The sequence below is a fragment of the Coffea arabica genome, chromosome 10e (assembly GCF_036785885.1).
Source record: "Coffea arabica cultivar ET-39 chromosome 10e, Coffea Arabica ET-39 HiFi, whole genome shotgun sequence".
Lineage (NCBI taxonomy): Eukaryota > Viridiplantae > Streptophyta > Magnoliopsida > Gentianales > Rubiaceae > Coffea > Coffea arabica.
This window is the reverse complement of record NC_092328.1, coordinates 1,477,097-1,504,988: the sequence shown is the minus strand read 5'-3', so window position 1 is coordinate 1,504,988 and position 27,892 is coordinate 1,477,097. Positions and strand designations below refer to the sequence as shown.

General features: G+C 36.8%; 3 protein-coding genes across 6 annotated transcripts; all 3 read left to right on the top strand.

Moving 5' to 3' along the window:
• The first annotated feature begins 127 nt into the window (after positions 1 to 127).
• LOC113711126 (bZIP transcription factor 29) lies at positions 128 to 4,077 on the top strand. Of its 2 annotated transcripts, none has more exons than XM_072067996.1 (5): positions 128 to 517; positions 827 to 1,971; positions 2,069 to 2,144; positions 2,355 to 2,439; positions 3,425 to 4,077. In XM_072067996.1, the coding sequence occupies exons 2-5, from the start codon at positions 974 to 976 to the stop codon at positions 3,640 to 3,642; spliced, it is 1,377 nt and encodes a 458-aa protein (XP_071924097.1). In that variant the 5' UTR covers positions 128 to 517; positions 827 to 973; the 3' UTR covers positions 3,643 to 4,077. The 2 variants fall into 2 exon arrangements, with proteins under 2 accessions (XP_071924097.1, XP_027090093.1); XM_027234292.2 differs by having other exon boundaries at positions 140 to 517; positions 2,069 to 2,201.
• A 2,733-nt stretch (positions 4,078 to 6,810) lies between these two features.
• On the top strand, positions 6,811 to 13,030 carry LOC113712308 (uncharacterized). Of its 3 annotated transcripts, none has more exons than XM_072067439.1 (17): positions 6,811 to 6,895; positions 7,194 to 7,317; positions 7,418 to 7,624; positions 7,980 to 8,214; positions 8,463 to 8,584; positions 8,818 to 8,923; positions 9,018 to 9,069; positions 9,541 to 9,658; positions 9,774 to 9,804; positions 9,908 to 9,931; positions 10,052 to 10,176; positions 10,496 to 10,577; positions 10,999 to 11,121; positions 11,215 to 11,268; positions 11,356 to 11,425; positions 12,118 to 12,151; positions 12,421 to 13,030. In XM_072067439.1, exons 3-17 carry the CDS (start codon positions 7,432 to 7,434, stop codon positions 12,753 to 12,755), a joined length of 1,704 nt encoding a protein of 567 aa, XP_071923540.1. In that variant the 5' UTR covers positions 6,811 to 6,895; positions 7,194 to 7,317; positions 7,418 to 7,431; the 3' UTR covers positions 12,756 to 13,030. The 3 variants fall into 3 exon arrangements, with proteins under 3 accessions (XP_071923540.1, XP_071923541.1, XP_027091465.1); XM_072067440.1 differs by lacking the exon at positions 6,811 to 6,895 and adding an exon at positions 6,912 to 6,930; XM_027235664.2 differs by lacking the exon at positions 6,811 to 6,895 and having other exon boundaries at positions 6,997 to 7,317; positions 7,980 to 8,041; positions 8,147 to 8,214.
• Positions 13,031 to 21,134: 8,104 nt separating this feature from the next.
• Positions 21,135 to 27,718, top strand: LOC113712124 (protein IQ-DOMAIN 32). Its single transcript, XM_027235414.2, has 6 exons — positions 21,135 to 21,522; positions 24,209 to 24,538; positions 24,613 to 24,837; positions 25,236 to 25,313; positions 25,425 to 27,090; positions 27,316 to 27,718. Exons 1-6 carry the CDS (start codon positions 21,430 to 21,432, stop codon positions 27,333 to 27,335), a joined length of 2,412 nt encoding a protein of 803 aa, XP_027091215.1. The 5' UTR covers positions 21,135 to 21,429; the 3' UTR covers positions 27,336 to 27,718.
• The last annotated feature ends 174 nt before the right edge of the window (positions 27,719 to 27,892 follow it).

Genomic DNA, 27,892 nt, shown 5'->3' with positions numbered 1-27,892 from the left:
TTCGGGCTGAGCATTGTCCCCCTGCAGGCTGTCCAAGAAAGCCCAACACGGCTCGGCTGAAAAGTGTGGAGTGAAAAATGCAACCATGCAAAAGAGTCGACCCTACATTCACCTGAAATTCACGCCAAATTCACCGCGGACTTTCCCACAAAACTCCCACGTCACCATCTTTGTTATAACTCCAATTTTGTGCCTCTCACTCCTCAGCTTGTTAACTTCGTACGGCCTGCACTGAGATAGCAAGAAAGCAGAGATTAATGTATAAATTAAAAAAACGCTTCTGCTTCCATTTTGCACTTTCGTCATTTTCTATGCAATCCGAAGTTTTTTGTCTTTTCCAGAATACCTTTTTCTTCTGCTACTATTTAACGTAATCACCGCCAGTTTCAGCGGGAAATTCGCTTGTTTTCAATATAAAGTAAGCGATAATTCCCATTTCCTTCCTTCTTCCTCATTTTCTTTTCAACGCGGCTCCGCTGATCGATGGTTTGATTGGCTGCATTTCTGATGCTGTAAGGTAAATCACTTTTGTGTTTCTAGAAAAAGTTTTCTATCTGCTTAATTTTCTTTCGTTTCTCGTAGAGTTGTAGGGTTTTGGATGGATAAGAGTTATTGAGTGGAAATGAATCAAAGTTCTGAGTTTTCTCTGATTTTAGCTCTTGGTTTGTTTGATTTAATTGGGTTTTTGATAGAATTAGTAAAATGCCGGAATTTTTGCTCCTTCATTTGTTTTGGGGTTTTGGGTTTAGGCCGGGGGGTGGGGGCAAGAAAAACCCTGCTTTGTTTGATACACTTCAGTAGTTGACTAGCTATATTCTTACTCCAGTTTCAGAGATTTTGGGCATTTTTGCTTGTTCTTTGAGGCTCAATTCAGTGGCCCATTGAATCAGCACTAAACTTCTGGGGGCTAGAGGATAATTTAGGACTCGACGAGGGAAGATATACTTCTTGCGTATTTGTAATCAGAATTTTGATGGCTCAGTTGAATTGTAAGCAACCCATGAATCAGAACTATGGCGCGGGGAGTTCGCACTCCAGGTCTACATCTCAACCAGCATTTTTTGCTAATCATAGCTTGCCCCCATTGAGCCCGTTGCCTCATAGCGAATCCTCATTGGCCTCCAACTCAAGTATCAAGGACGTGTCAATGGATGAAGTGGATGTTAGTTCTCGAGTTCCGCCAGTGGTTGGTGGTCCCTCCGTTACATTTGAGAATAATTTTCGAGGCAATTTTGAGGGTCTTCCGCCTCGAAAAGGCCATAGGCGATCCAGTAGCGATGTTCCCTTGGGGTTCAATGTTATGATTCAGACTTCACCTCAATTGGTACCAATAAGCGGTCAGGGAATATCGGGCAAAACAGCCTTCGGAAGTGATAAAGTTGGAATGGATAAGGCCATTCATTTGCAAAAGCAAGAAATGGATGCAATTAGTGAAGGTAAGAGCAATTTCAACAGCATGGGTCAGAGAAGATTGGAGGGAGAGATTGTGAATGACTTGTTTCAATCTTATTTGAAATTGGACAATGCAGATAGTCTAAATCCTTCTAGAACTGATGAGAAAGATAAAAGAAGCATGGTTAGTGGCATGAAGAAATGTGGTGGTGAGAATAGTAATACTGAAGCCCAAAGCATCTCAAAGGCAAATAGTACTAAATTCGATGGGACAGGTTCAGCAGAAGGAAACAAAAGGAGTGCTATTGGGGATATTGCTCCTGCTGCTCGCCACTTTAGAAGCCTTTCAGTTGATAGTGCCTTTGGAAGTTTGCATTTCAATGAAGTGTCACCAAAGTTACCTAGTGCTGCTGGGATTCATGTCAGTCAACTCTCACCAAGCAATTTGGCCAGTGAAAACTCAGCTAAGTTTAGCTTGGACTTTGGAAATGCTGAATTTAGTGAAGCTGAGGTAAAAAAGATTATGACAGATGAGAGACTTGCTGAAATTGCCTTATCAGATCCAAAACGTGCCAAGAGGTATGTGTACTGGATATGAATTTGAACTGATGAATATTTTTGAAGTTATATTTGTAGATTGGATGTCTCATTTACATGGTTGAAATTGTTTATCCAGGGTACTAGCTAATCGTCAGTCAGCTGCTCGTTCTAAGGAGCGCAAGTTGCGATACATCTCAGAATTGGAACACAAGGTGCTGACACTGCAAACTGAGGCCACTACACTATCTGCACAACTTACTGTTCTTCAGGTTTGCACATGAGTTTGTGGAAATCCAGTACTAAAATCCCAGTCAGCCCTATGGAAATCAATGCCTTGGCCACAAATGCTTAGGACTAGTTTTTTTCTCAAGGAGGTAGCCTTGATCCTATGGTAATTGTCTATGTTTTTTTTTTTCTTACAGAAAGATTTTTCTGAGCTTACAAATCAAAACAATGAGCTGAAATTTCGTCTTCAAGCCATGGAGCAACAGGCACGACTTAGAGATGGTATTTGCACTTCCTCCGTTGATTCTTTGTTGATAGTTTGTCTACATTGTTGATCTACTGGAATCTCTGTATAACCTTTGAATTATGTGTTTGCTACAGTACCCTTTTCGTAAATTTCTTTTGGCGAAGAAGAGGGGGGGGGGGTGGAGGAGTGATTTGAAATTCGTTTGGATTTATGAGTGCAACAATATTATTATGCACAGTCCACTGAGTCCTGATTATTAAAGATGATTTGGTTCTGTTTCTCCATTTGCTGACTTACATTGCACCTCCCTAGTTTGTTGAAAGTCTGTGTCATGATAGTTTTGGAGCTCAGACAAATCTTCCAAATTATTAGTATCTGCAAACCTGTTATCTTAAAAACAAGTGCAATTCTTTGATAGAAAATTGGCAATACGGTCAATATCAAAAGATTTAGGGCCTAAAACTCTTTATTTTACCAATTCTTGTGTCAGGTGGTGGACTGTGACGTAGAGCCTATTTATTTATTTGCGTGTTGGGGCATTTTGCTGGGTGGGGTAAAGGGAGGAGGAGGCTCAGCCAGGGGGGGGGGGGAAGTTATTGTGACTGAACTTTGTATGAGTTTAATTATGGATGTGTAAGACCTAAAAGTAGCAGTTTGACCATTCAAGATAGAATCATGATAAGTTACATGATTGGATTATTTAAGGGCTACTCCTCTCAAACACCTCCTTCCAGCTTGTGGCTTATTGAAGACTAGAATGCGAGACCTCTTTATAAATGCTTGGTTGGTTAATGCTCCTCTTTAGCCTGCTTATATGGCAGTTTGTTATGAAGAGTGACTTGGCATGTAATGCGTGCTTTTGCCCTGTTGTTGTGCAGATATGATGAGTTTGCCTGTCTTGTATTATGCAGTTACAAACAACTATTAATAGGCACAAGATATTATTGTACAGATAAATTTTTCCCCCCTTCATTTTACTCTTGGGTAGAACAATTATTCATGTTGGTATATTTATGGCAGCTCTTCACGAGGCATTGACCGCAGAAGTGCAGCGTCTAAAGCTTGCAGCTGCTGAGCTTGGTGAAGATGATGGGTCATCGACTTCCATGATTCAGCAGCTACCCATGAAGCATCATGTACTCCAGCTGCAGCACCATCAATCCAGTCAAATCCAACAATTATCAGTTGCAACATCCAAAACTGCAACAACAACTTCGGCAACACCTACTTCAGCTTAGTCAGCTGAACGAAAATTCAGCATTCTTGGGCATTTCCTGACGAACCGGAAAACTTTGCCATACAGATAGAGCTCGTAGACTCAGGACGATCTTCCTGTGTTAGAAAAACTGAAACGTTCCGTACAATTTGTGGCTCCTTAACTGCTTGTTGCATACTTTATTTTGGGTTATTCATCCAATGAACCGGTGGCTTTCTTCATTGGATTGCTTTATAAATATTTAGGAATACTTAGACCTGCCGCTCTGTACTGCGGATAGTGGTGCAGCCAATAGGAAACTCTTCCATCTTGTGGTTGTGGCTCCCCAGAACTTCTTTGTTTGTAAAATAGGTGGTGGATAGGTATACAAAATAGATTTTGAACATTCCAACGTTGTCTTTGTTGATGTACATTTTATATCGTGTTTTAATTGGTGAAGAAATTCATGTTCAGGAAAGTTATGTGGAGTTGCCTTTCATCAAATTTTGTGTAGCAAAGTTAACGTGGGGGGAATTCTGAACTTCAAAAAAGATGGAAAAATTATTCAAAACGTCTCTCACATTTTGCAAAATAATTTTTTTCGTCCCTTACTTTTAAAAATGTAATCTTACGTCCCTTACAAATTCATATTAGTCAAATTTGGTTTCTATTTAGATTTTTGATTAGTTTTTTGTCGGAATTTATCACGTGTCTTGCACTGATCATATTTTAAAGGCAAAATTGTTAAATCATATTTTATATAATTCGATTCATAATCCTTCACATTTCATAAAATAAATTTTTTCGTCCCTTATATTTCACAAAATGAATTTTTTCATTCTTCACATTTTTTAAAATGAATTTTTTCATTCTTTATTGATCATGTGTGTGAATAATTTTTTTAAATCCATGTATATATCTATTTGATTATACCTGAACAGTACGAATAGCATATGAAATCAAATAGAAATATATTACATACTATTCGTACTGCTCAAATGAAATCAAATAGATATATATATATATATATATATATATATATATATGGGTTTAAAAAAATTGTTAGTTTTTCACTTATATTCATTTTCTTTTACTTGAAATTTGAAAATAAAGAAAACATTTAATCCTAAATATTATCGACTGTTTATATCGAATTAAATTTGAATAGAAAAAAGTAAACAAAAGAAAAGTATTATAAAAAGAAATAAGTGATTGACACTTTCAAATTTTAAAACAATCACAAGGTAAATAATTTAATTGTTAGTCTTAAAAGTGTCGAATAGAAATTTCATATTTAAACTGAATTTTGTTAGCACAATTATAAAATTCGAGTTAGACCCCATTAATTAGATGATCTTATTATACAATTCCATAAATAAATTATTACCAAAAGAGAAAGGTCACAAATCTTGAATAGGTTTAAATAGTGAAATCATATAAATACATGCATGGGTTTCAAACAAAATAGGGGGGGAGGGTTGGGTTGGGTTGGGTGGTACGGGGGGAGGGAGTGTAAGCAAGAGATCTCGGGTTCGAATCCTCCCGCTTACAAAAAAAAAAAAAAATCATTAGTTTTAAATCCCTATATATATATATATATATATATATTGAATAGTATGTGTATAACTACAATTAGCATGTTTAGATGAAATCCAATAGAGATAAATTACATGTTATTTATACTGTTCAGATAAAATCAAATAGATATATACTTGGATTTATAGAAAAAACTATTCGTACACATGATCAATGAGGAATGAAAAAATTCATTTTGAAAAATGTAAGGGATAGAAACATTTATTTTTTGATATATGATGAACGAAACAATTCATTTTGTAAAATGTTAGGAACGAAAAAATTTATTTTGTGAAATGTGAGGGACTATGAATCAGATTATGTAAAAATTTGATTTGACAATTTTAACCTTAAAAAATGATCACATGCAAGTCATGTGGTAGATTCTTACCAAAAACTAGTCGGAAACCTAGATAGTGACTAAATTTGGTCAATGTGAATTTGTAAGGGACGTAAAATTACACTTTTAAAATTGGAGGACAAAAAAAGTCATCCTATAAAACGTGAGAGACATTTTGAACGTTTTTTTCCAAAAAAGATTGAGAAGCATGCTTGAAAGTTGACATCTTGACACAGAAGGTGAGGTCTATAAACGACTCCGTTTGGATTGGCCATTTTTTCAAAAATAAAATTTTCAAATATAATACTACAGTAATACACAATAATTCAAAAAACATCTCATCTATACAATATTTCAAAAAATTATTATAGTAAAAATTTTTATATATACTATTACAGTAAAATTTTTCAAAAACGCTTTAAAAAATAGCTAATTCAAACGGAGCCTAGAAGAACATAAAGTAGATATTGCTACATCTCATCCAGTTATCTTCTATTAATAAACTCTAAACACATCCTTCTTCTATTAAAAATTGAAAACATGTTCCCTCTTTTCTATTCAAAATAATGCAAGCAAAAAACCAAAATCGATATTTTGTTTGGATAGTGGATTATTTGCACAAATTTATTTACTTGTATTATTGACATATTTTTCAATCGCCTTGTTATCTTACATGCATCACACAATAAAAAAGTGTTATAGTATTTTTTCAAAAAATTATCCCAAAAATAAACAACCATCCAAACACACTCAATATTAATATTTTGCAAATATAAAGTTAAATAGAAAAAACTTATAATATGAGATAGAATAATAATAATAGTTATATATGTATTCATATGGTAAGTTATGTATAATTTAAATGTTTTCTTACAGGACATCGTTAGAAAAACTCTTTAACATGTTATTAAAATAGTAAAAAAATGAAAAAAAAAGAGGTGGAGAATATAGCCAAAAGAATTGGATTGGATGGGAATCAAGTCACTTCATCCCGAAAGTGAAATGTCCAACAGTTCAACCGTACAAGGCATACGGCGGGCTCACAAGGCTTGTTCGAAGATTTGGCCAAAAAGTTAAAAAGCAGCCCTCCTCCCCCTCCCTCGAGTCCAATTGCCCGTTCCGCCCATATATTGCCCCAATGACGAGATTTGCGGGAAGCTTTATGAGGCCGAAACCCTGCAACAAAAACAAACAGGAAATTGATCCGACGGTGACCAGATAAAAGTCATACCAAGCCCATAAAAAGTAGTACCGCACTACCATTTATGCCCGGACTGGATTTCTACGCCGAGTAAACAGATGGTACAATTATACTGCTATAAAAGGAAAGAAGAACGACAGATTTTTGAAAAACATTTGTACGCTTAAAGTAAAGAAACAGGTGAAGTCACTCACTTGACTTGAGCAACAATTCAAGTATATATATCCCAACCCATCTACTCAATATTTTTTTTTTTTTTTTTTATCCACCAAATTGTAAAGCTGTATTCTTTAATTAGATAGATTCATTCATTTATTACTACTCATAAAAGTCGCATTCTCGGAAAACCCACAATCCCTGTCTTCGCAGATATATCTCTTTCACTTTTTTCTTTAATCCGAAAGGAAACAAAAAATAATAATAATAACAACTCCAACAAACGCAAAAAAGTGCTTACTCTTGTTGGCATTGTTCGTAGGGTTTCGAATGAGGTTTTCTCTCTGATCTAGGGCTTACTTAAACCCTAACCGCCGATTCCCGTAAACTAGCCGTTGCTCCGTCGATTGCAAGCTCTTTTTGAACCTTCATTCGGCGGCAATCGGGTAATTGCGGTTGGATCTCGGAGTTTCTTTGTTTGCTTTATATATATAAAAAAAAAAAATGAAAGGCCTTTTCATACCTAATAGAGTTTTGGTCGTTTAGTTTGCCGGAGATAGATGGCAGCTGTGGAGCCGGAGAAGAAGGTGGAGGAGGAAGAGCAGGCTGTGAAGGGTGGAGAGCTCTTGTTCTGTGGGGCCACTGCTTGGGACGCAGTTGGTCGGCGCAAAGGTTTGGAAGGGAACTTAGTTTCTCCGACTCGGCTCCGCCCTCTTATTGGCATTAATATTTCTTTTGTCGCCTCTGGCTGCAGTAAGCTTCTTAGCTTTTTTGTTTTTCTTTTCCTCAGTCGCTGATTTAGCTTCAGTCTTTTCCTTTTATTTTGTGCTAAATATTTTACCTTTGCGTTTATTTACTGCATGTAGCTCTAGTCGTGCCATTTTTTGGTATGCTAGTTTCAGTTTTACATGAATGAAGTGAAAAGAGCTTTGAAATTTATACATCTTCGACGCTAGTGGCTGTAGACTTGTTTGGCTTGTCATTTTTTAGGTCAAAAGAAAAATGCAGCTAATATGGCAACAATTCAAGCATGCCCCTTGCCCTAAATGTGTACCAGCATCTTTCATAATACTGATACTTTGTTCCCGGGTGTAATGTGTGCCTTTAGCTTCTTGTCACTGTGTGGCTTTGGATGTTGATGGACGTTGCTACACCTGGGGCCGCAATGAGGTGATTTTTGAGTTTCAGTTCAAAGTTTTTCTCCCAGTAATATTTTTGTGTAGAAGTATCTGTAAAAAAATATTATGTGGTTTCTATGTTGTTAAAAATGTGCAGAAGGGGCAGCTTGGTCATGGAGACAAAATTCAGCGTGATAGGCCCACTGTTGTTTCAGGACTCTCCAAGTTAGTGGCGTACTAGCTCATTATAATTCTTTCTTTGGTATTTTCCATCTGAATTCTGGTGGTATGAGCTCATGGTTCTTGTACTTTGCTTGAATTGCTTTGGGAATATCTTACTGCAGCCCTTTTTGATACATAATTTAGGGTTTTAGTTTGAACTCTGTTGACCCTCATTATCTATCCTTTTTTAATTCTTTACCATCTCCCTCACTAATGGTGACTAATTAAATTGCTAAACTCTTTTTTACCAGGCATAAAGTCATTACAGCAGGGGCAGGAAGAAGCCACACTGTAGTGGTGACTGAAGATGGTGACTCTCTTGCTTTTGGTTGGAACAAGCATGGACAGCTGGGTACCGGTTCTGCTAAAAATGGTTTGTGTTCTTCTTTGCTGTGCCTTGTATCAATATTCTGACAGTTGATTAAATTGGTGCTTTTTGTGAACAGTATGCTTGATGCACTGAAATGGATCAATATCAAATTTAGTGATCTTGTCTCACTTATACGTGGTCTTTTATGTGAATGTTGCTCTGGACATGGTAATACAAAGTTGTATGTACCTTACTATAAGGGCTTTGTAACTTGCCTACCTTTGCCTTTGTTGCAGAAGTTGAATTATCGCCTGTCCGATGTCTTGTGTCTGATGTTAGTAACACCGCTTGTGGGGCTGACTTCACTGTGTGGTTGACTTCTGTTGAAGGAGCATCTATAGTGTATGGTTTGGGAATGTTTTCTCTTTCTGCATGTACTAATGTGGAGCTATTCTTTGATGATTTCATCCGTTGACAAGCTCTGTAATTTTTTCAGAACTGCCGGTCTGCCACAATATGGTCAACTTGGTCATGGAACAGATAATGAGGTATGTGTTAAGTTGCTCTTTAGACATATTTGGATTGTTTCCATACATATCAGAGAGAGAGATTTACACCAAGAGAGAAAAAGGTTCTGGCTGTCAAAGCTAGAATCTTCGAAAAGTTGATTTTGTATCACATACTTGACAGTGTCTAACCTGGAAATGATCGATGGGCTGTGTTCTTTATGCTTGAAACAAAGCATGAAAACATTTACCAGGCTGAACTCCTTAAGAAACATTGTCCATTGTGTTAGTGTTGGCTTAAACCAAACTGTGAATGTTGTGGGTTTCATGCCACTAGATATTAAGATGCAATCTAATGACTACAAGCATTCACGGGTCTCATGAAAAAGGGTATGCTGCATCCAACTGTACATTGTCACGCCAGCAATTGATTTGTAGTTCATATAAGTGATGTTTGCATAAGTGGTGTTGCTATAATTATTGTAAAGGATTTTTTAAATCCCTTTTCTGCAGTACAATACAAAAGATAGCTCAGTGAGGCTTGCATATGAAGCTCAACCCCGCCCCAGAGCTGTAGCTTCTCTTGCTGGAGAAACCATAGTTAAAGTTGCATGCGGAACAAATCATACAGGTTTGTGAGATTATCTTCATACCGTCTATCTTATAAAAGTGTAATGAACCTTTATAGTTTATTTCCAAAATGCTGTTAATATACATCTGACTTGAGTTTTTAACATTTAATTCAGTGGCAGTGGATAAGAATGGTTATGTTTACACGTAAGTTGAGTTGCATGTTTAGTGATCTGCTATTAAGTTTTGTTCATTCAATTGCTACCATGTGCTATGTACTGACCTTTATTTTTTTTATTTTCTGGCGTAGATGGGGATTTGGTGGTTATGGGAGGTTTGTATTCTAGATTTTAAGTCAACTCATTAAGTCAATATCAAGAAGGTGTGGGCCTTTCTGATTAGCTGTCTCTTTTCCCCATGGTCATCTTGAATTTTGCTGGTCTGCTAATTACAGACTTGGCCATAGAGAGCAGAAGGATGAATGGGTTCCCCGCCGTGTTGATGTCTTCACTAGGCATAATGTTCTGCCTCCAGATGCAGTCGTTTCTGCTGGTTCTGTCAACTCTGCATGTACTGCTGGTACAATAAGCCACTCCTTTATTGGCTATTTTCAGTGCTACATGATACTCTAAATTTTATTGTTGCCATTTTGTGAGCCTCAACCTCTTCTGCTGGTATGCTGGTATGGCATCATACAGAAGATAACTCTAACTGGGGCCAAGCTCCTAGAATGTATATCCTTAAAAGTGAAAAGGTCTCTGCTTAAGTCCTCTAAATAATAGATAAAATATTGAGGCACTGATTTCAATCAGAGGGTACAAGACCACTATAATACTGGAAAGTTTCTTCTTCTTCTTCTTCAATATAAATCAGGTACTTATGGTAGTTGTTTTTGCAGGGGGAGGACAGCTTTACATGTGGGGCAAGATAAAGAACACGGGGGATGACTGGATGTACCCTAAGCCTCTAATGGATTTAAGGTTGTGTACATGTCTTGAATCTTTATCATTACCTCTTTGTCGGTGTAGTTTTCTTCATTTGGCTGGGCACACATACATATACAGCGATTTCAAGTCATAAGCAGCATACATGAGTTACTCTTCATCAATTCTTGTCTCTCATTGATGTTAATGTGTTGCTTTCTATCAGGGGAAATTTCCCACTTTTATGAGCACTGCATCTTTCTCCCTTTGAAAGTTAAAATGAACATGAAAATGATGTAAGATGTTAATGGACAAAAAGAATTTAGCTGATTGGTTTATTGCATTCTCATATTAAATTTTGCCATTTATACCCTTATATTGAATTTGTTCAATCTAGCTTTGATATGGTATAATTTTGCCCTTAATTATTCCACATGGAGACTAACAGGGTTGTTCTCATATAACCTATGTTCTGAAGTGGCTGGCATCTACGCTGTATGGATTCAGGTGGTATGCACCATTTTGTTGGTGCCGATCGCTCGTGTATAAGTTGGGGACATGCACAATCAGGGGAGCTGGGATATGGACCTGAGGGGCAGAAGTATGGTTGACGTCCTACTGATAATCATTTTTCGTTTTTACTAGTGTTCCTCTGTCAGTGTTACTTTTGTTTTCTGTTTCTTTTTCATTGCAGATCTTCTGCAGTTCCCAAAAAGGTCGACATTCTGGAGGGCATGCATGTTATCAGGTTGGTAATTCACCACTAAATATATTTAAATAGGTCACAAATTAATGTAGCAAGGGCTGATTTGAGCTTTCTTTTGCGCCAATGTAGTGTTGCATGTGGATTTGCCCACTCAATGGTAGTAGTTGATAGGACTAATGTTGATGATCGACTTGAGCAGGTAAAAACTTTGCTCATCTCTCTCTTTTTTGTTTTAATTAAATAACAAATTCCTATATGGAGGGGATGGTTATATAGGGAGACGAAGTGGTTGAAGTTTAATTGTAGGATCTATTGTGTGGATTTGCCCACTCAATGGTAGTAGTTGTTAGGACTAATGTTGATGATCGACTTGAGTGGGTAAAAACTTTGCTCCTCTCTCTCTTTTTTAATTAAGTAACAAATTCCTATATGGAGGGGATGGTTTCTTGGATTTATCAAGAATGGGGTTAATAGGGAGACGAAGTGGTTGAAGTTTAATTGTAGGATCTATTGTGAGGTAGTTACAACTGAAATGCCGGAAGATTTAACATAAGGATATCTACTGTTATTGGTATTTGGTCATAGAGTATCCTTATGTTAGGTGCTGAGTATCATGCAGTTACATCCTTTTAATAGGAGTCTGATCTGACGTGATGCTTCTGATAATTATGATGCACAAGTTTTTCTTTTTGTGTGTGTGTTTTTTTTTGGGGTTTGGGCGGGTGTGGCAATGCGAGGAGACCATATTATAGTGTGTGTGTATGTATTTCTATCTTATTCTTCTTTTTTTTGTGTATATTTATTTTTAAGGATCAGCTTCTTTAAAAATTGCATCACTGTGTTTTACCTAGTTCCGCCAGAATATAATCTTTGTCCATTTACTTTTGGCAGCTGGACGTGTATGATGGCAAAGCCTCTTTTGAAGGTATTGACTAGCAAAATTATGAATAGGGTGTTGTTTCTGAATGTTGTGCATATGTTTAGGCATTAGTGCGTTGTATATTCAGCAACTAGTTGGGAGATCTTGAACGTGATCTCTTAGGATTTTCATAATATGGTTGGACTAGCTGTTCTGTTATGTAGATGGGGTTCAAGACACATAAGCATATCTGATGGACTTAATTTCTTAGAAAATCTTAGTTTGCAGATCCGGCATTGCCAACACTCCTCTGATTTTGAATATTGTTCCTGCAGCAAATGAAGAACCACAGAATAATACACTGGCTCTGAAAAAAGCAAAAAAGGGTGCTGAAAATTCCAAGAAAAGGAAAAATTCAAAAGATCTACCAGAGTCTGAAGAAGATGGCGAATCTAGTGACGATGCTAGTGATGAGGATGAAGGAAAATTGAATGGGCAAGCTGAGAACAAAAGGAAGCAGAATGCCAGAGGTCGAGGCAAGAGCATTGGCAAATCATCAGGTGACAAGAAGGGCAGCGTGAGGGGGCGAGGGCGTCCCTCGTCTGCTAAGAAAAGTTCCGAGAGCACCCCAGCAAAGTCAGGGAAAAGGGGAAGACCCCGAAAATCATGATCTACAGTTTTCTGCCGATGGAGCAATTTTGTTTTCCACCTGGGGTGGTGTGCTATGTCCTTGTTGGCTGCTGCATCTGCAGTCTTTCGTAGCATCTTTTTTTTTTTTATTTTAAATGTGCTTTTCCCCTTTGCATTTTATCAGGATATGATTGTTTCTTTGGAAATGGTCATCTTGAATTTGATGACAATAGCTTTTTAAGGATGTGCCTTGTACCTTACATTATTACTTTCCAGGGAAAAAGAAGAATTTTTCCTATCGTGTTTCTGCTGAAATTGTGTGTTCTTATATTCTTTGTTTCAAAGATTGGGTAGCGTAGTAGTGAGGCAAAGAACTTTAAGTGGTGCCTCGTATTGCATTTTGAATAGAAGTTTGAGGTTTCTGGTCTTCTTCCAGTGAGTTAGCAGGTGATGGTTTGTGAGTGGAACATGCTATGTGGAGGAAATGTGCCAGGTTGATTGGGAAAGACTGGTTCGCATGGTTGCTTGATAACATTTGAAGGGAAAGACTATCCTGCAATGCACGTTAAAACTGATCCCCACTTGAATTGGTTGGATGTTTCCTCAGGGTCCTACCTTCACTCATGTTTGCTGCCAAGTATGGAAAGCTGTAAGCAGGTTTCCGCTTGCTGAGCAGAGGTTGTCAGTTGTGGTCTCACTGCCAACAAAGAATGTTGGAATCGGGGGAAGCTTTTTTGCATCACAATCTGATTAATCCTACTGGGCCTTCTTTTTGCTTTTTTATAAAAGCGATTTAATCATAATAATTGAGAAGAAAGGCACACGAGGACATCTGGGCTGAAACGCTACGGTCAATGTGCAGCAGATGTTTGTTTCATCAATGTACTTGAATCTTCAGGAGATGAACTGTCCATCACTTTACACGATCTAATAACTAAGTTGATCTCTCAACTCGCTGAAGGGATTTCTATCAATTTCTTTTTTTTTGGGTCCAAGGATTTGTATTACCTTACCCCCTTATAGGCAGATCCGTACGAATGTTCAAGCCCTCCTCCAGTTGTCCACAACAGACATTGAGACTCTCAGCTCAAAGTGGCTGGACTTTACTGATGAAGAGGATGCGGTAATAATTCGCACCAAGAAAAAAGGAGCCTTGAATCAGTCCGTGGTTTGTAATGATTGAAGGCTTCTCCATGTGACCAAGGCTCCACCACCACAATGACCACACCTCTACTTCTTTTGAAAAAAAAAGAAAGCTACACGCTTGAGAATGACCCCTGCTCTTGTTGTACCTAATTGCTTGTTACTTGCTAATTGCCCACAAGCAGTGTGGTGGTATTCTCCACCTTCAAGTAATGACCATTAAGGCATGCCTCTGCAGTTTTCGACCGTGACATACTGCCTTAAAAGATGTTCCCCAACCTATAACAAGCATGGAAGAACCATTTTATGCCTTCAAAGGCTGGTTTCCTTGATTAAGTAACGAATTCCAAACCCCACCCCCACCCCCACCCCCCAACAAAAAAAAAAAAAAAACTTTATAACTGATCGTAGAAACATAAATGTCGAACGGAGGAGAAGCAGGCGAAGAGTAAAAAAAAGCTTTAGCTAGACTGAGCGTACGTTTTCCTGAGCTAGTTTGGTGCTTTCATTGAAGGGAAACAAAATGAGGGAAACTATCACGGAGAGGGACCAGACAGCTAAGTCGGCATATCCAGTTCGCATAGGATGGCATTAAACAAGTATTAAGTTGGAACAGCAAACTTATTAAATTGAATGTGTTGCGTTGCTGGCTCTCCATCACCCACATGATCTGCATTCATGCCTGTGTTTAGTACATTTAATGTGTAAGGTATCCTTGTTTGTCACCTTCATCCTGCAAATTGAAGTTTGTAGAAGAATAGAGGGATGCAGACATCTCGTCTCGCTGCTCTAATTTAATTGCTATGCCCGGTGTAGACCGAGGACCAAACCAACCACCTCCAGTTGATTATTCCACTTCTTTTATTCTTTTCCTTTGTCCCCCCGCTTTATTTCCTTTTCTTGCTAGATTTTATTTTATTTTTTTCCCCCATATAAGACTATTCTAATCAAAGCTAAGTGACTTGGCACGCGAGATAAATTAGAGCCACGAGTTTTAACGAATCGAGCAAGTCTTTTTATACCCTCTTGAGTCGGACAATTGAGGTGGCTGCAGTTTATAACTTAAGATCAGAGGTTAAATAAAGCTAATTTGGTGGCCATAAGCCCCACAACGTCCAATTTTCAGAATGTGGGATTGCATGGAAGATGTATGCCATAAGATACCTTTTTTTTTTTTTTTTGTAGTGATGATTATTCCTAGTATTCATCGCCCTTTTGGACAATGATTACTCCGTCAACCATTTGGCTTCCTTTTTTTTATTATTTTCTTTTTGGGGGGAAATTGATTTTTTTGTCACCTTTTAGTTTACTTTTAGGTAGGACATTTTTTGTTATTTTGCCTTGTGAAATAAAACACGAAGGTGAGCCAAAAAAATTTTTTGGGGTAACACTTTTCTTCAACATTGCTCCTTATGCTGAAAATATCAAACTTGCATATGAAGTGGCTAAGAAGGGAAGTTGTAATATATAAGGACATAACCAAATAGAGAGATCTGCTAAACTAAAAAGACAATTGAGGAAAATTTGTTCAAACCATCCTTCACATTTTGTCAAATCAATTTGTTCATCCTTCATTTTTAATATCGCAATTTTACGTCATTTACAAAAATTATAAGTCGATAAAATTTGGTCCTGCCGACTACTTTTTTCTCTGAATCGATAACTTGATCCACATATAATCTTTATTTTTTAAGGAGTACAAGGATTATATTCCATTTATAGTTAAAAAAGTGATCTGATTCATATTCAGTTTTGGTCCTAAAAAAGTAAGATATGACCCGAATCATATTCATTTTTTCCCGACTTAATCCATATTTATTTTTGTTGCTAAAAATGTGAAATTTGATATTTTTGTATATAAAAAATGACTACATGTAGATCACATAACGATTTCAAGTTAGAAATTGGTTAAAAACTTAATGTGAGATCAAATTCTGGTAATTTGAATTTGTAAATGATGTAAAGTTCATATTTTAAAAATGAATGATAAAAAAATTCATTTGATGATATGTGAGGGATGTCTTGAACGATTTTCTTAAAATGAAATATTAAGTGTAAATACTCTCCAGGTTCTCCCCATCTAATTCTAGAGTTTGCTATTAAAATCTAATAAGTTTTACATCATTAATCTTTTAATCTCGAAGAAAATAGTACTCTGCTTGTATTTTTTTTTTTTTTGAAGAGATATTTCAAACTGTACAAATGGAAAGAAAGAAACGGGGGATGAGTTTGAGATTATGTAATACCAGTGAGAAAAGCACATTCTACGAGTATGTAAATTAAGAAAATTTTTAATTGTTTTATTAAAACCAATAAAAATCATTAGAATTTTTTTTTGTTTTGCAAAATAGTTTATGATTATTTTTGGAAAACGAATTAAAAAATAGAAGTTAGTAGAAATGGAAGTATTAGAAGTTAGCACTACATTTAAGTAATTATTCTTATAAATCTTCACTTTTGTGAGGAAGAAATTAGAAAACTAAAAAAATGACACGTTACTTTAACACCGAACCCATTGTTCATACTTTATATATAGAAGAAAAAAAAGGCGTAGAATTAAGGATGTTTTTAATTTAGGGATAATTTCATAAACCTCTCATTTGACAATTTCACTCACCTCCCTTTAGGTTTGAATAATTATACTAACCTCCCTTTATATAGTAAAATGACTATAATATCCTTCACTTATAAATAATTCATACAAAAAAAAATTTATACAACTACAACTAGTCTAAAACAATGACTGCCACACAAAATAAACAATTATTTTTTCTCTCCGACCGTTTCTTCTATATTTTTTCTCCTGTATCTCATAATTCACTATTTTTCGCAACTGCCATCTAATACATCTTAAATCCTTATTATTATAGAAATAGATCCTTTCTCTTTTTTTTTTTTTGGTGTTCCTTTTTTGTGTAAGTATTATTGAATTGAAAATTTCAAATGCCAAGTTGCTGGACCAGATTTGTTGTCATGCTAAATGAAGGTATAAAGATGTCATAATTGATTTGCATGGAAAGCTTTGGAACAACAATGATAGGCTGTCAAAACTGTGAGAATATGAAAATTAAACTGAAGTGGTTTATTAAGTCCGTTAGGGTGGTATAGTTGCAACGTGAAAGAAATTTATTAGTGAGTTTTCCCACTTCTAAGTAACAAAGGAGTATTTTAGAATTTTTTTAGGATAAATTTCACATACTCGATCTATATTGTTACTGAAATGCTAATCATATTGGAGGTAAATGTAAATTTTTAAACTAGAAGTGAGCTTCTTGCAATAGTTAAAAACCTCAAGGAAGGTTTCTAAAATTATTCCTTTAATTTAAGTGTTGATATTCCTTTTCTTTGGAGCTAAATGCCAAATGACAATGGTGGAGCGGTCCAGCGGTGGGAATCCTGGTGGGTCCCATGGAAAGATATAATGGCGGCCTTCTTAATTGAAGCAGATATCTGACATGGCATGCGCAGCAGAGTTGGGCATAAAGTAACCCGCATTAGCCCTGCCCAGACCAGACACACCGCTGAAGCGGACTCATGTGCCATAACGTGTCGGTTGTGGATTGAGACACGTGCCCAACCGGACAAAATAGCTGTCAAGATGGTTTGGTTACCTCACACTGGTCTGATCTGTTCGAGACCTCAACCTCAGTCCTGCCGCCCAGCAGCACTTGTGTTCAGTTCACTGGAGCTGGAGATACTACTATATTTGAGCCAATATCTACCAATATTTGGTATTTTTTTTTTCGAAGATGATAATAATTTTATAATTTAATTTATTTTATATTAAGGGGAAGGGAATGGACTTAAAGAAAATCTATGAATAACTCAAAAGGGACTGAACTATCACTGGATCAAATAAATGTACAATACATTCATCTGAATTTTTTGAAACAGATCACTTTAATATGGCATTTTGACGAGAGGCAAGGGTTCATCAAGCTAGGTGGTGGCCATAATATAATATTGTGGTCCTTGAACAGATATCAAGATCTTGTCAACTTTGAAGTAACGAGCATTTTCACAATTATGTTGTACTATAAAACAGCTCTTTGAACAATTCTTTATATATACGTAGAGATATGTATGTAATTAATATTTTGATTCGTGCTAAGCGTGTCTAACTTGAATTCCAAATTACAAAATATTTAAATTTATAAACTATTATTAATCAAATTAAAATCTATAACAACTAAAAAAGAATAAAATTAAAGTTATATAGGCCATTATTTCATTTTTACATCTTATTTTACTGATCATACTTAAGGTCGAACTATAAACTAATATGTATTTATCTGAACTAAATAGCAACCGTTTTTTTCAAAAAAAAAAAAAAAACTTATTTCGAACGCTATCATCTAACAATTTGTTGACAATCATAGAAAGATTGAAAATTATTATGGAAATTTTAGTTACCCCAAAATAAATTCGATTAAGAAAAGCTACATTCAAATTCGGAGCACTCGATCCAATTTTCAGTTGCTTGGTGTTTGTCAAACTAAAAGGATAGTGCATCACACCATAACCTCCGTTTACCCTGTTTAACGTTACCGTTTAATTAAATAAATTACTACTCCTCCAAATCCTGATGGTTACCTGTCCCGGAGGTCATGATTCCCATCCGCTCGCATGAATGGTCCCACTCTGGGCCCCAACCCCCGCCGCGGTTCTGCTCTATGATTCGCTATCATTTTGACTTTCTCGGCAGGTCTATCGTGTGATGTATTACGAGTCACCATCTTCCTCTTCTTCTCGCGCTTGCTTTATTCACTCTAATCATGCAGGATTATGACCAAACATCATGGGTAATAATGGCATCAGATTACGGTCCATTGGATAATCATGCTGGTTCAGTTGATTAACCAATTAATCCGACATAATTAGCAATGACCCGGCTTTTAAGTTGAAGTGGTAACAACTATTCGGGTGGGGGGGGGGGGGGAGATGATTGCAACTGCAGTCAATTACTTGGCCAATTAATGGCAGTTTGAAGATTGATTATGGTGTGGTGATCTTATCCTTCCTGTGGGGTCAAAGGCTCATTCTTGTAGTGCTAAAAGTTGTCGACGATGCTTGTTTATGCAGCCAATTCATCATTTTATTTCCCGAGCATTTGGCAAACCCGGTATTGTATTTGAGCATTTGTATGATGCACAAAAATCAAGAACAAAGAAGAAATTCTCTTTCCATCTATCATAGAATGCAATCATGTCCATGTGTACTTCCGTAAGCTAATCTAATTAGGCTGTTTCCTTCATGATAAGAATCATAATAATAATAATAATAATAATGTACTTCCGTTTTAGTTCACTAACTTGACGTGCTTTGTTTGAATACAATTATGCATTGTAGAAAAGGTAGGAAAATGTAATTTACACTCCATTTTTTATTATCCGTGCTCTCTCACGCTCTATTTTATCGTATAGTCTTATAAATGAAAATTATGTTATTAAAATGATAGTTGGAGCATGATTAACCAAAAAAAGAGATGGAGGATCAGATGTATTTGCATGTTTTTGTACGCTTATTTGTTTGTACCATAAACACATTTTTCAATCAATTTTTCTTTTTGAATTTATTCAACCACCTTTTTATCTCACATATATCATATCATAAAAGACATTACACTAGACGTTCCAAACAATTTCCTATCCAAACACAACATTTCCCAAAGGATATTACCAACCGTTTGCTTTGTTATTTTCCTAAAATTTTCGCGAGATTCTGGGCACAACATTTAGCTAAGTATTTCTGTTAAAGATGACCATAAATCACACTTGAACGAATTTTGTGGCTGTTACGTGGAACTGGCCATGCATGTTAAGAAAGCTTCAACCTGATATAAGAAATTCCGTACCATACGTGGTTATTAGTTCATGAAGAAAGAAATTATAGGCAGCTGCATGGAGTCTGCTTTGGCAAGGGGCAAACTCGTTCGGGCAACATAATAATAGGTAAGGAAAAAATGCCATATTTGTTAATGGTCTCATCTATGATGTATTGTAATCTCATTGCTGCAAGCGTTTTGCATGCTTCTCTTTTCTTTTAAAATAAGGTTCATGACAAAGCGCGGTATTAAAATATTTATGTTCTTTTGGTAGGAAATCTTACATGATGACGCCTTCCCCCATGGTCAAAATTGTCAGCTGTTGACTGCAAAATACATTTTTAAGAACATAATCCAGTTTTAAAGAAATTTCTATATAAGCTCTGCGTTGACCATTTCTACAAATTTTACCGATATGTTGCATTTCTTGCGTTTTTCTATGGGCGGGTGATAAATCTATGTGCAGAAGATTTTTTACCATAAATCTATGTGACAAATTTTTACCCGCTAAAATATCTTTTTGCAAAGTTCAACGGGAAAGCCAACAAGAATAAAACGTTTGGATCGTAGTTTATTAACACAAAATTTTTTACATAAACACATTTCTTAATCACTATTTTACCACACATACGTCAAATTATTATAGTATACATTTGTACGAAATTTAAAAAAGAAAAACAAATCCAAACGGATCTGTCGCCAATAGGCACATGTACTTGAATACATTTGCAACGCGTTGAGTTTTTAATTCAAAGTTAACCATAATAATCTATATAAAAAAAAAAGTGAAAACACACCCTTAGTTAAAAGAAAAGGGTAAAAGGAAACTGGATACATACGAGGATTACCTGTTTAAATACCGATAGTAAAAATTAGTTTGTGTTTTTTTTTTCTAAAGTATCTTCTCAAAAAAAAAAAAAAGTATTAGTGATGCAATTAAATAATTTTTTTACAAATAATGCCAATGCAAACACATCCAATTTTTGTTGGTATCATATCCGTGCGAAAATAATATTTATGTGGTGTAATATATCATAATACTGGTCTGTTTGGACATAAGGTAATCCACGAAAAACTTAAAAAGAAAAAAGAAAAATGTAGAGAGAGAAAAAGGCAAGTATCAAACTTTTTACGGCGTAAACGCTAAAACACATGTAACGGATAAAGAAACACAAGTACCTCTAGGCATGGTACTTTACATTCTTTGTCCGCTGTTGACACGAGATAAAGCAAAAAAAGCAAGCAATTTGTCGTGATTTAAAAAAAAAAAAAAAAGCTTTACCCGATATTTCAATTTTATACTAATCAATAATTGTTTTTTAATTCAGAAACAACAAAGAAAAAGGAAAATTAGTAAAAGTATGGATCAGGCAACTTTTGTTAATCGGATTTCCAAACACAGTACTGCTTTTTATCTCACTCGTCACTCATCTCTGGCTTTGAAATCTCAACGGATATATATGTAGAGAGACGAAAAGAAAACGAGGACCTTGGCGGACTCGTGAAGCAATATTGAGCTGGATTTCAGGAGAGGGTTGAGGTCCGGCGTTCCTAAAACTTCCTCTCTCTCTCTCTCTCTCCCCCCCGTCTCCCCCAGTGTGTCCTGCCTTGGGTACAATTTCCCATAACAAAGACCAACTTTAGAGTGACTCCAAGCAGTAACAGTTCTACTACTCTGCTGGAGGCTGTGAGAAGTGTGTGTACTGCGTGAGTGAGATCACGACATTAGAGAAAATCGATCGATAGAATGGTGAGATCTGGCACAGCTTCATGTTTCAAGCTCATCAGTTGCGCCGGCAACAATGACTCCGTCGACAGAGATGATCTTCAAGCTCCTGAGGTATATGCTTCGGTTACTGGTTTGGTTTGTTATTCCTCCGCTGTTTTGTTATGAAGTTTTTGACTTCTGATGGGGAACTGTCGTGATTTTTCCATTCTTTCTGGAGATGAGAAAAGTAAGGATCTTTGCGAGTAGACGTGGAGATTGAGGTAATATCTGAGGATTGGTATGGAGGTATGCCAATATTGTGAATGAACTGGCGAGCTAGGAAATTCAGAAGTTGGAGCCGTATTTCAGATGGATTAAGGTTTAACTAAAATCTTACTTTTGTTTACCCGGCAAGTTTAGGGATGAAACGAAAAATGTAATTTAGAGATTCAAGTGCACTATTAATTTCATACTAAAAAGCATATTATTACGCAATTAGTTGGTTTCTCCGGTTGAGTATATGTATCATTAGGGAATCTTAATTCATGCGATTAGTCTGCCACGGCCGAGGTATGAAATCGATGTTGTTAGTTGTTTCCCCAGAAGTAATTAGCTATGTCTATTACTTCAAAAGATTTAATTCGGTGTCACTGTTCACTTTGCCAAGATCCTTTGATAGTGTATTGCATTGGTAAATGCTGAATGTCAACGAGGTATTAGAAGTAGATCTTCGATTCTGGAAAGATAGAATCCTACATATCCCACTGTTTCGAGTTTTATTTGTCCTTCTTCCTCTGCATTTCATTTATCGACGAAAAGTGTGTAGAATGACTTTTGATTTCCAGTGGCTTTGCTTAGTCTAAATGGATTCATTTTATTGCATAACTGAATCAATTAGGATATTGAGGAATGAGGGCTGGGGTTTAGGATTTGAATCTGAAATTCGCTTGTGATTAGTCATCGTGGATATATGGTGCTACAGGATTTGCAATATTAAGGGAATCCGTGTCTCAGAAGGAAATTTATCTGTGTACAGGAAGTTATCTCGTTGATTCCTTTCCTTTCCACCTGGAATTATCTTGCTTTTTGTTAGATTTTAGACTGTGAACCTGATATCTTGTCTTTCTTCAAACCTTCAACTAGCTTCTTTCTATTAGAACAGATTATAGTTGCTAGCGGAGGAGTATCAAGATGTTCTATATTGTTGGTCCTGAATTGCTGCGGATTTAGCTTTAAATTTATCAGCGACACTGTAAGGGAGCTTTTACAGTGCAGAAGTTTGATTGTGAAGCTATGCATAGTTCTAAATGTGTAGTCCATTGCTAGATTGACATGGACTATCCAGAGAAGATACTTCTTGTTGTTTCTGCTTTGTCTTAAATAGTGGTCATTTAGTGAGATTGTTCCTTTCTTAAAAGTTTGAGGATGTGTGTTCAATGCTTCTAGGTTATTGCTTATCGATCTATTAAATTTAATTTGTGGAATTGAACCAATCACTTTGAAAACCTGGGATGAGTCAGTAGTTCAATGCGTCTTATGGTGCGCCTTACTAAAAGAGGGAACAAGAAATGCAAGAACCTTGTCTAGTGGCAATTTTTACGTTGTTATTTTCTGCAAAATTATTGAGATATTCATATTTTTCTGCTCATAACAAGTTTTGTCAAGATTTTATTGCCTAACAATATTTTGCAAGATGTAGTAGCATGGATATGGCGTACATGCTTGAGGTGACTTGTGTTGCCAGCAATGAAATGCATGCAAGTAATTCTAATTAATGTATGTTGAGTTTTGGACATATTATTTAAGTTTACTCTAAAGAAAAGAACATGTTTCTCTCATCTACTTACAAACTACAACAAAATTAGAAATAACAGGCTGCTCTGTCAGGTTCATGGCTGATGCTGCACAAGCATTATTAGAAGTTACTAGTGGTTTTAAGGCCAAATATCTACATAAATATGTTAATTCATTTACATCTAAACAGAGCATTTCTTGTGTTTCCTCCCTGAGTCTGCCCATGTGAAGAAAAAGATGAGCGCCTGAGCTTATTGTCCACCATAGTCATGGCTGCTTGTGAGTCTTGGTAGCAGGGTGGCTAAATGCTTGTTTAATTATTCAATTTTGTAAACCATCAATTGAAAATCAGGTTGATGGCTATTTCATCTGTCAATTGGAGGGTAGATGAAATTGTACAACATGAGTGTAATGTTTGCTAGTATCTTATCCGGTTTATGTCTAGGGGGTATTCTATATTAATTTCAGAAGGAACTTTTATTGTGCGCTGCGGTTATTAGTGACTTCCACCCACCTTTTATTTCCTATAACCAGCATCAAAGTCATCTGACTGAAATGGTTGTGGTTTCCTGGCTTCTCAACTTCTGAATAAATGGGTTAATTATGTACTGATTGCTTATCATGCATTTTGCTGTCTTCTTTTTGCAGCTACCTTCCAGCAGGATAATGTCTTGAAAGAAACTTCCAAAAGTATGGATATATGTTGTGTGTCAGCAAAATTAACATGTGTTGTGGGCTCTTCGGAGCATTGTGAGTCCTGACCAAGTGTGATTCTTCTTGGAAGAAGCTAGCTTTTTTCTGTTTCTGATAAAAGATCACAATTGATAATTAGGAACTTGCACCTTTAGAGTCTTTGTTAGCGTATGCTGTTAACATAAATTTTCTCCACACTTGCGCATTTTTCTCGTTGCTGTGCGAATACGTGCATGATTAAACAAGTAGTTGCATTTTTCTCATTGGTATGCTATCTCTTCGTTTTATTCTTTTTCCTCCTCCCTACTTCCGATGATTTTGCTGCTTACAGAGTAAGGGCTCAAGTGATAGAAGTAGGTGGAGTTTCCGGAAAAGATCTGCAAGACATCGAGTGCTGAGCAACTCTGTTACCTCAGAAACACCTTTTGTGAGCAAGACTGATCCGGATACTGCTGCTGTCAGCTTGCAGACGCAGGCTAGCTCTACTATTCGAGATAAAACCTCTGCTGCTCAATGGACAGAGGAGAAAAACGAGGTGCAAATTCCTGTGGATTCAAAATCATCATCAGCTATAGCTTCTGCCGAGGATGAGAACGGAATTGCCAGCATCCTGGATGAAGCAATTGTAATTGTCATCCAATCTGCAGTTAGGAGATATCTGGTGAGGCTTTCAACGTATTGATTGTTAAACTTAAGATGAAAATAGATTTTTATTATGTGTTTCTTGTGTTCCAGGCTCAAAGAGTGTTTTTGAAGCATAAGAATATAATTAAGTTGCAAGCTGCTGTACGTGGACACATAGTTAGGCGGCATGCTGTGGGCAGCCTTCGATGTGTCAAAGCCATTGTTAAAATGCAAGCGCTTGTCCGAAAACGCCGTGCTCGCTTGCTTCTAAAACGGTCAAACATTGAAGAAAATTTAGATGAAAAGAATGGAATTAACAATCACGGTTCATTCATGGTAAAAGTTCAGCTCAAGTTATCACTTTTCACAATTTCATCGTGAGTTAAGTTTATCATGGTGGTTGTTTCTGTTTCCATTGATTGACTTTTAGACAAGTACCTGCATGAGTTGTTGGTCCATCCTGCATATTTAGGACAAGAGGATTAAGGGTAAAGTTTTTTTTTTTAAATTTTTTATGTCTTGTATAAATAGTATGCAAAATGATTTTCTAGAAAAATTCATTGTGATCTAGACAATTTGTGGTTGTTGGTATTATTTCTGGATTGTACTTTGAAGATGTCTTATTGTCAGGCTGACTTGCCTGATGGAAAAGTTTGAGGAAGAGAAATTTTGTATCCAAAATTTCACTGTGTTGTCTTTTAAATACTTGTCTAAATGTTCTTCATTGTGTTCAGGAGAAAGAAAATACGGGGACTGAGCCATACACATATACTTCCATAGAGAAGTTGCTAAGTAATGCATTTGCACGTCAGGTAAAAGAAGTTATTATGATTCCTATGTCTTTTATTTAATCTTATTAAGATTGGATGGTTGAGAATCTTATTCTATTGTATCTTGTTTTCTGTTACTCTTCTTGGCGTAAGCTTCTGGAATCAACACCCAAGACCAAAACCATCAATATCAAGTGTGATCCTTCCAAGTCGGACTCAGCCTGGAAATGGTTGGAGCGCTGGATGTCCGTTGCATCAGTGGAAAATGGACAGTCACAGAAATTAGAGTTTGCTAAAGATCAACAAGGTAAGGACGACATCGTGGAAGCAGACTGCCAACTAGAAACTGCAGTATCATCTCCAGAAAATTGTCAATCAAGAGACATCAAGACTAGTGCTGAAGCATTGTCACTGGCTTCCGAAGCTGATAATAATGTCATCACATATGATGCAGACAGCTACAACTTTCAAGAATGCAGGCCAACCGTATCTTCAGTGAGTCACAAGCAGTCCGATCCTCAAAATGTTGAACAAGCAAATTTGAGCAATAACACATTAGAATCTCTATCTGATCATCATAGAGCATCTGATGTTTGCAAAGCTGAGCCTGATTCATTTCATGATCAATCTGAAATGGAACACAGGCAGCATGTGGACGTGTCCGAGAGAACTGCACCTGAAGGTTCTGAAATTGATGGAAAGAAATCTTCATTCGTATCAAGAAAGGCATCAAATCCTGCATTTATTGCAGTTCAATCGAAGTTTGAAGAACTTAGTTCAGCTGCCAATTTAGGAAAATCAGTTGGTTTGTCCAATCAAGATGCTGGTGTAGATTATTCTATGGATGCTGTTTCACCTGGCACAAATCATGCATTTGGTGCCAGGGAAATTGATCATGCTGAAAGTTCTATTCCCCAAACTTCTGGAATTCAAGTTGGTGGCTCTGAATGTGGGACTGAACTTTCTATTTCTTCCACACTTGATTCTCCGGATAGGTCTGAGGTTGGAGTGGTTGATTTTGAGAAGGAAACCAAAAGTTCGGAGTACGGCACTGAAAATCCTAAGAGCAGTCTAAACTTGGAAGTTGATGAAAAGGTTGAGTCCATACTCTCCGAGAGAGATGTATCACACTCAAATTCGAGTCAGCCAGAGAAACAGGAGAGCAGTACTGCTGTTGAATCCGAGCATGTGAGCTCCATAGTGACTGTTGAATCGTCTGAGATAGAGGAGAAGCCAGATTCTATTGCCACTGGTGTGCTTGTGGAGATGGAATCTGAGTCAAGCCATCCAGTGTCTAAATCTTCACCTGAAGCTTCTCCAAGAAGCCATGTAACAATCCCTGAATCCCATGGAACACCTTCTAGTCAGGTGTCAGTGAAGCCCAAGAGAATCAGGAGTGGGAAGCATGGTACCAAACATAAACATGGACCTGTATCTACTGGTAAAGAATCCCAATTGGAACCTAATGAAGATAATGGTGCAAGAAGTAGCTCAGAGCATTTATCGAGGGAGCACAAAGCAGGGAAGCGGCGCGACTCCTTTGGGACAGCTAAAACTGATCATGGTGATCAAGAACCAAGGGAAAGTAGTAGTAGCAACTCTCTGCCGAGTTATATGCAAGCAACAGAATCAGCAAGAGCCAAAGCTCTTGCTAATAACTCTCCAAGATCAAGTCCTGATATGCAGTACAAGGATGTGTACATTAAAAAAAGACAATCCCTATCTGGTTCAAACACAAGACAGGGGTCACCTCGTGTCCAGCGGTCTCTGTCTCAGGCACAGCAGGCTGCCAAGGGAAATGGAACTCATTCTCCTCAAGGTATTTTGGTTTTTTTAGCTCTACAGAGAGCTTGTTGACAAGTTGATTTCATGTGTAATCATTATTATGTGTTTCATCCAGTGTTGGCTTTTTCTTTTTCTTCTTTTTTTTAAAAAAAAATTTATTATTTTAATATTGTCTGTGGTTTTTTATTTGTATGCGGTTGATGTTTGGCTTGTAGCCTTGTATCTTTTTGTTCACAATGAGATTTTACTTTTTTTCCAGAGAGGAAGTGGCGAAGATGAACATATCGATGACACAATGCAAATGATGCTCAAGATTCCTTGAAGGTTTATTTGGGCGGATTTGACCAATTTACAGGACTGGCCATCTATCTGCTGGTGATTTCTGGCATTTTGCTCTTTATGATTCATACTAAAACTGGTACCTCAGGCTCATACTTTTCAGAGGCGGAGAGATGTGAAGAGACAAATTTCATGTAAATTAACAAATTGCTCTTAATTTCTTCCTTTGTTTATTTTCCCCTGCTTTGCCTAGTGAAGATTCGTGGTAAGGTTTGCCTGTATGCTTTGCTGTAATTTGTGATTGATCACTGCATCTTGACACGATTTTGTGTGGGGCAATATATAATTAAAAGAAATGGCTGCTTGGCTAAGTTTTTAAGTCATGATCCGGTTGTATGCCCGAATCATGTTGACTACTTCGGCACCAAAATATTCCTAAAGCACTGCAGAAGTTGTTTGGTCGGACTTTTAACGGGAGGACGATAAGGACCATGTATATGATGGTTCTGCTGGAATCAAACGATGAAATTACCAAGGAGTTTCCCTCTGTGGAACAG

Bases quoted from the DNA above. Each gene is read 5' to 3' on its own strand.
- LOC113712308 (XM_072067439.1), top strand. From the start codon at position 7,432: ATGGCAGCTGTGGAGCCGGAGAAGAAGGTGGAGGAGGAAGAGCAGGCT. The intron at 10,177-10,495 runs GTACAATAAGCC...TTGTTTTTGCAG, and splicing joins CAACTCTGCATGTACTGCTG to GGGGAGGACAGCTTTACATG. The intron at 12,152-12,420 runs GTATTGACTAGC...TTGTTCCTGCAG, and splicing joins TGGCAAAGCCTCTTTTGAAG to CAAATGAAGAACCACAGAAT.
- LOC113711126 (XM_027234292.2), top strand. From the start codon at position 974: ATGGCTCAGTTGAATTGTAAGCAACCCATGAATCAGAACTATGGCGCG. The intron at 2,202-2,354 runs GTTTGCACATGA...TTTTTCTTACAG, and splicing joins CACAACTTACTGTTCTTCAG to AAAGATTTTTCTGAGCTTAC. The intron at 2,440-3,424 runs GTATTTGCACTT...TATTTATGGCAG, and splicing joins ACAGGCACGACTTAGAGATG to CTCTTCACGAGGCATTGACC.
- LOC113712124 (XM_027235414.2), top strand. From the start codon at position 21,430: ATGGTGAGATCTGGCACAGCTTCATGTTTCAAGCTCATCAGTTGCGCC. The intron at 24,539-24,612 runs GTGAGGCTTTCA...CTTGTGTTCCAG, and splicing joins CTGCAGTTAGGAGATATCTG to GCTCAAAGAGTGTTTTTGAA. The intron at 27,091-27,315 runs GTATTTTGGTTT...CTTTTTTTCCAG, and splicing joins TGGAACTCATTCTCCTCAAG to AGAGGAAGTGGCGAAGATGA.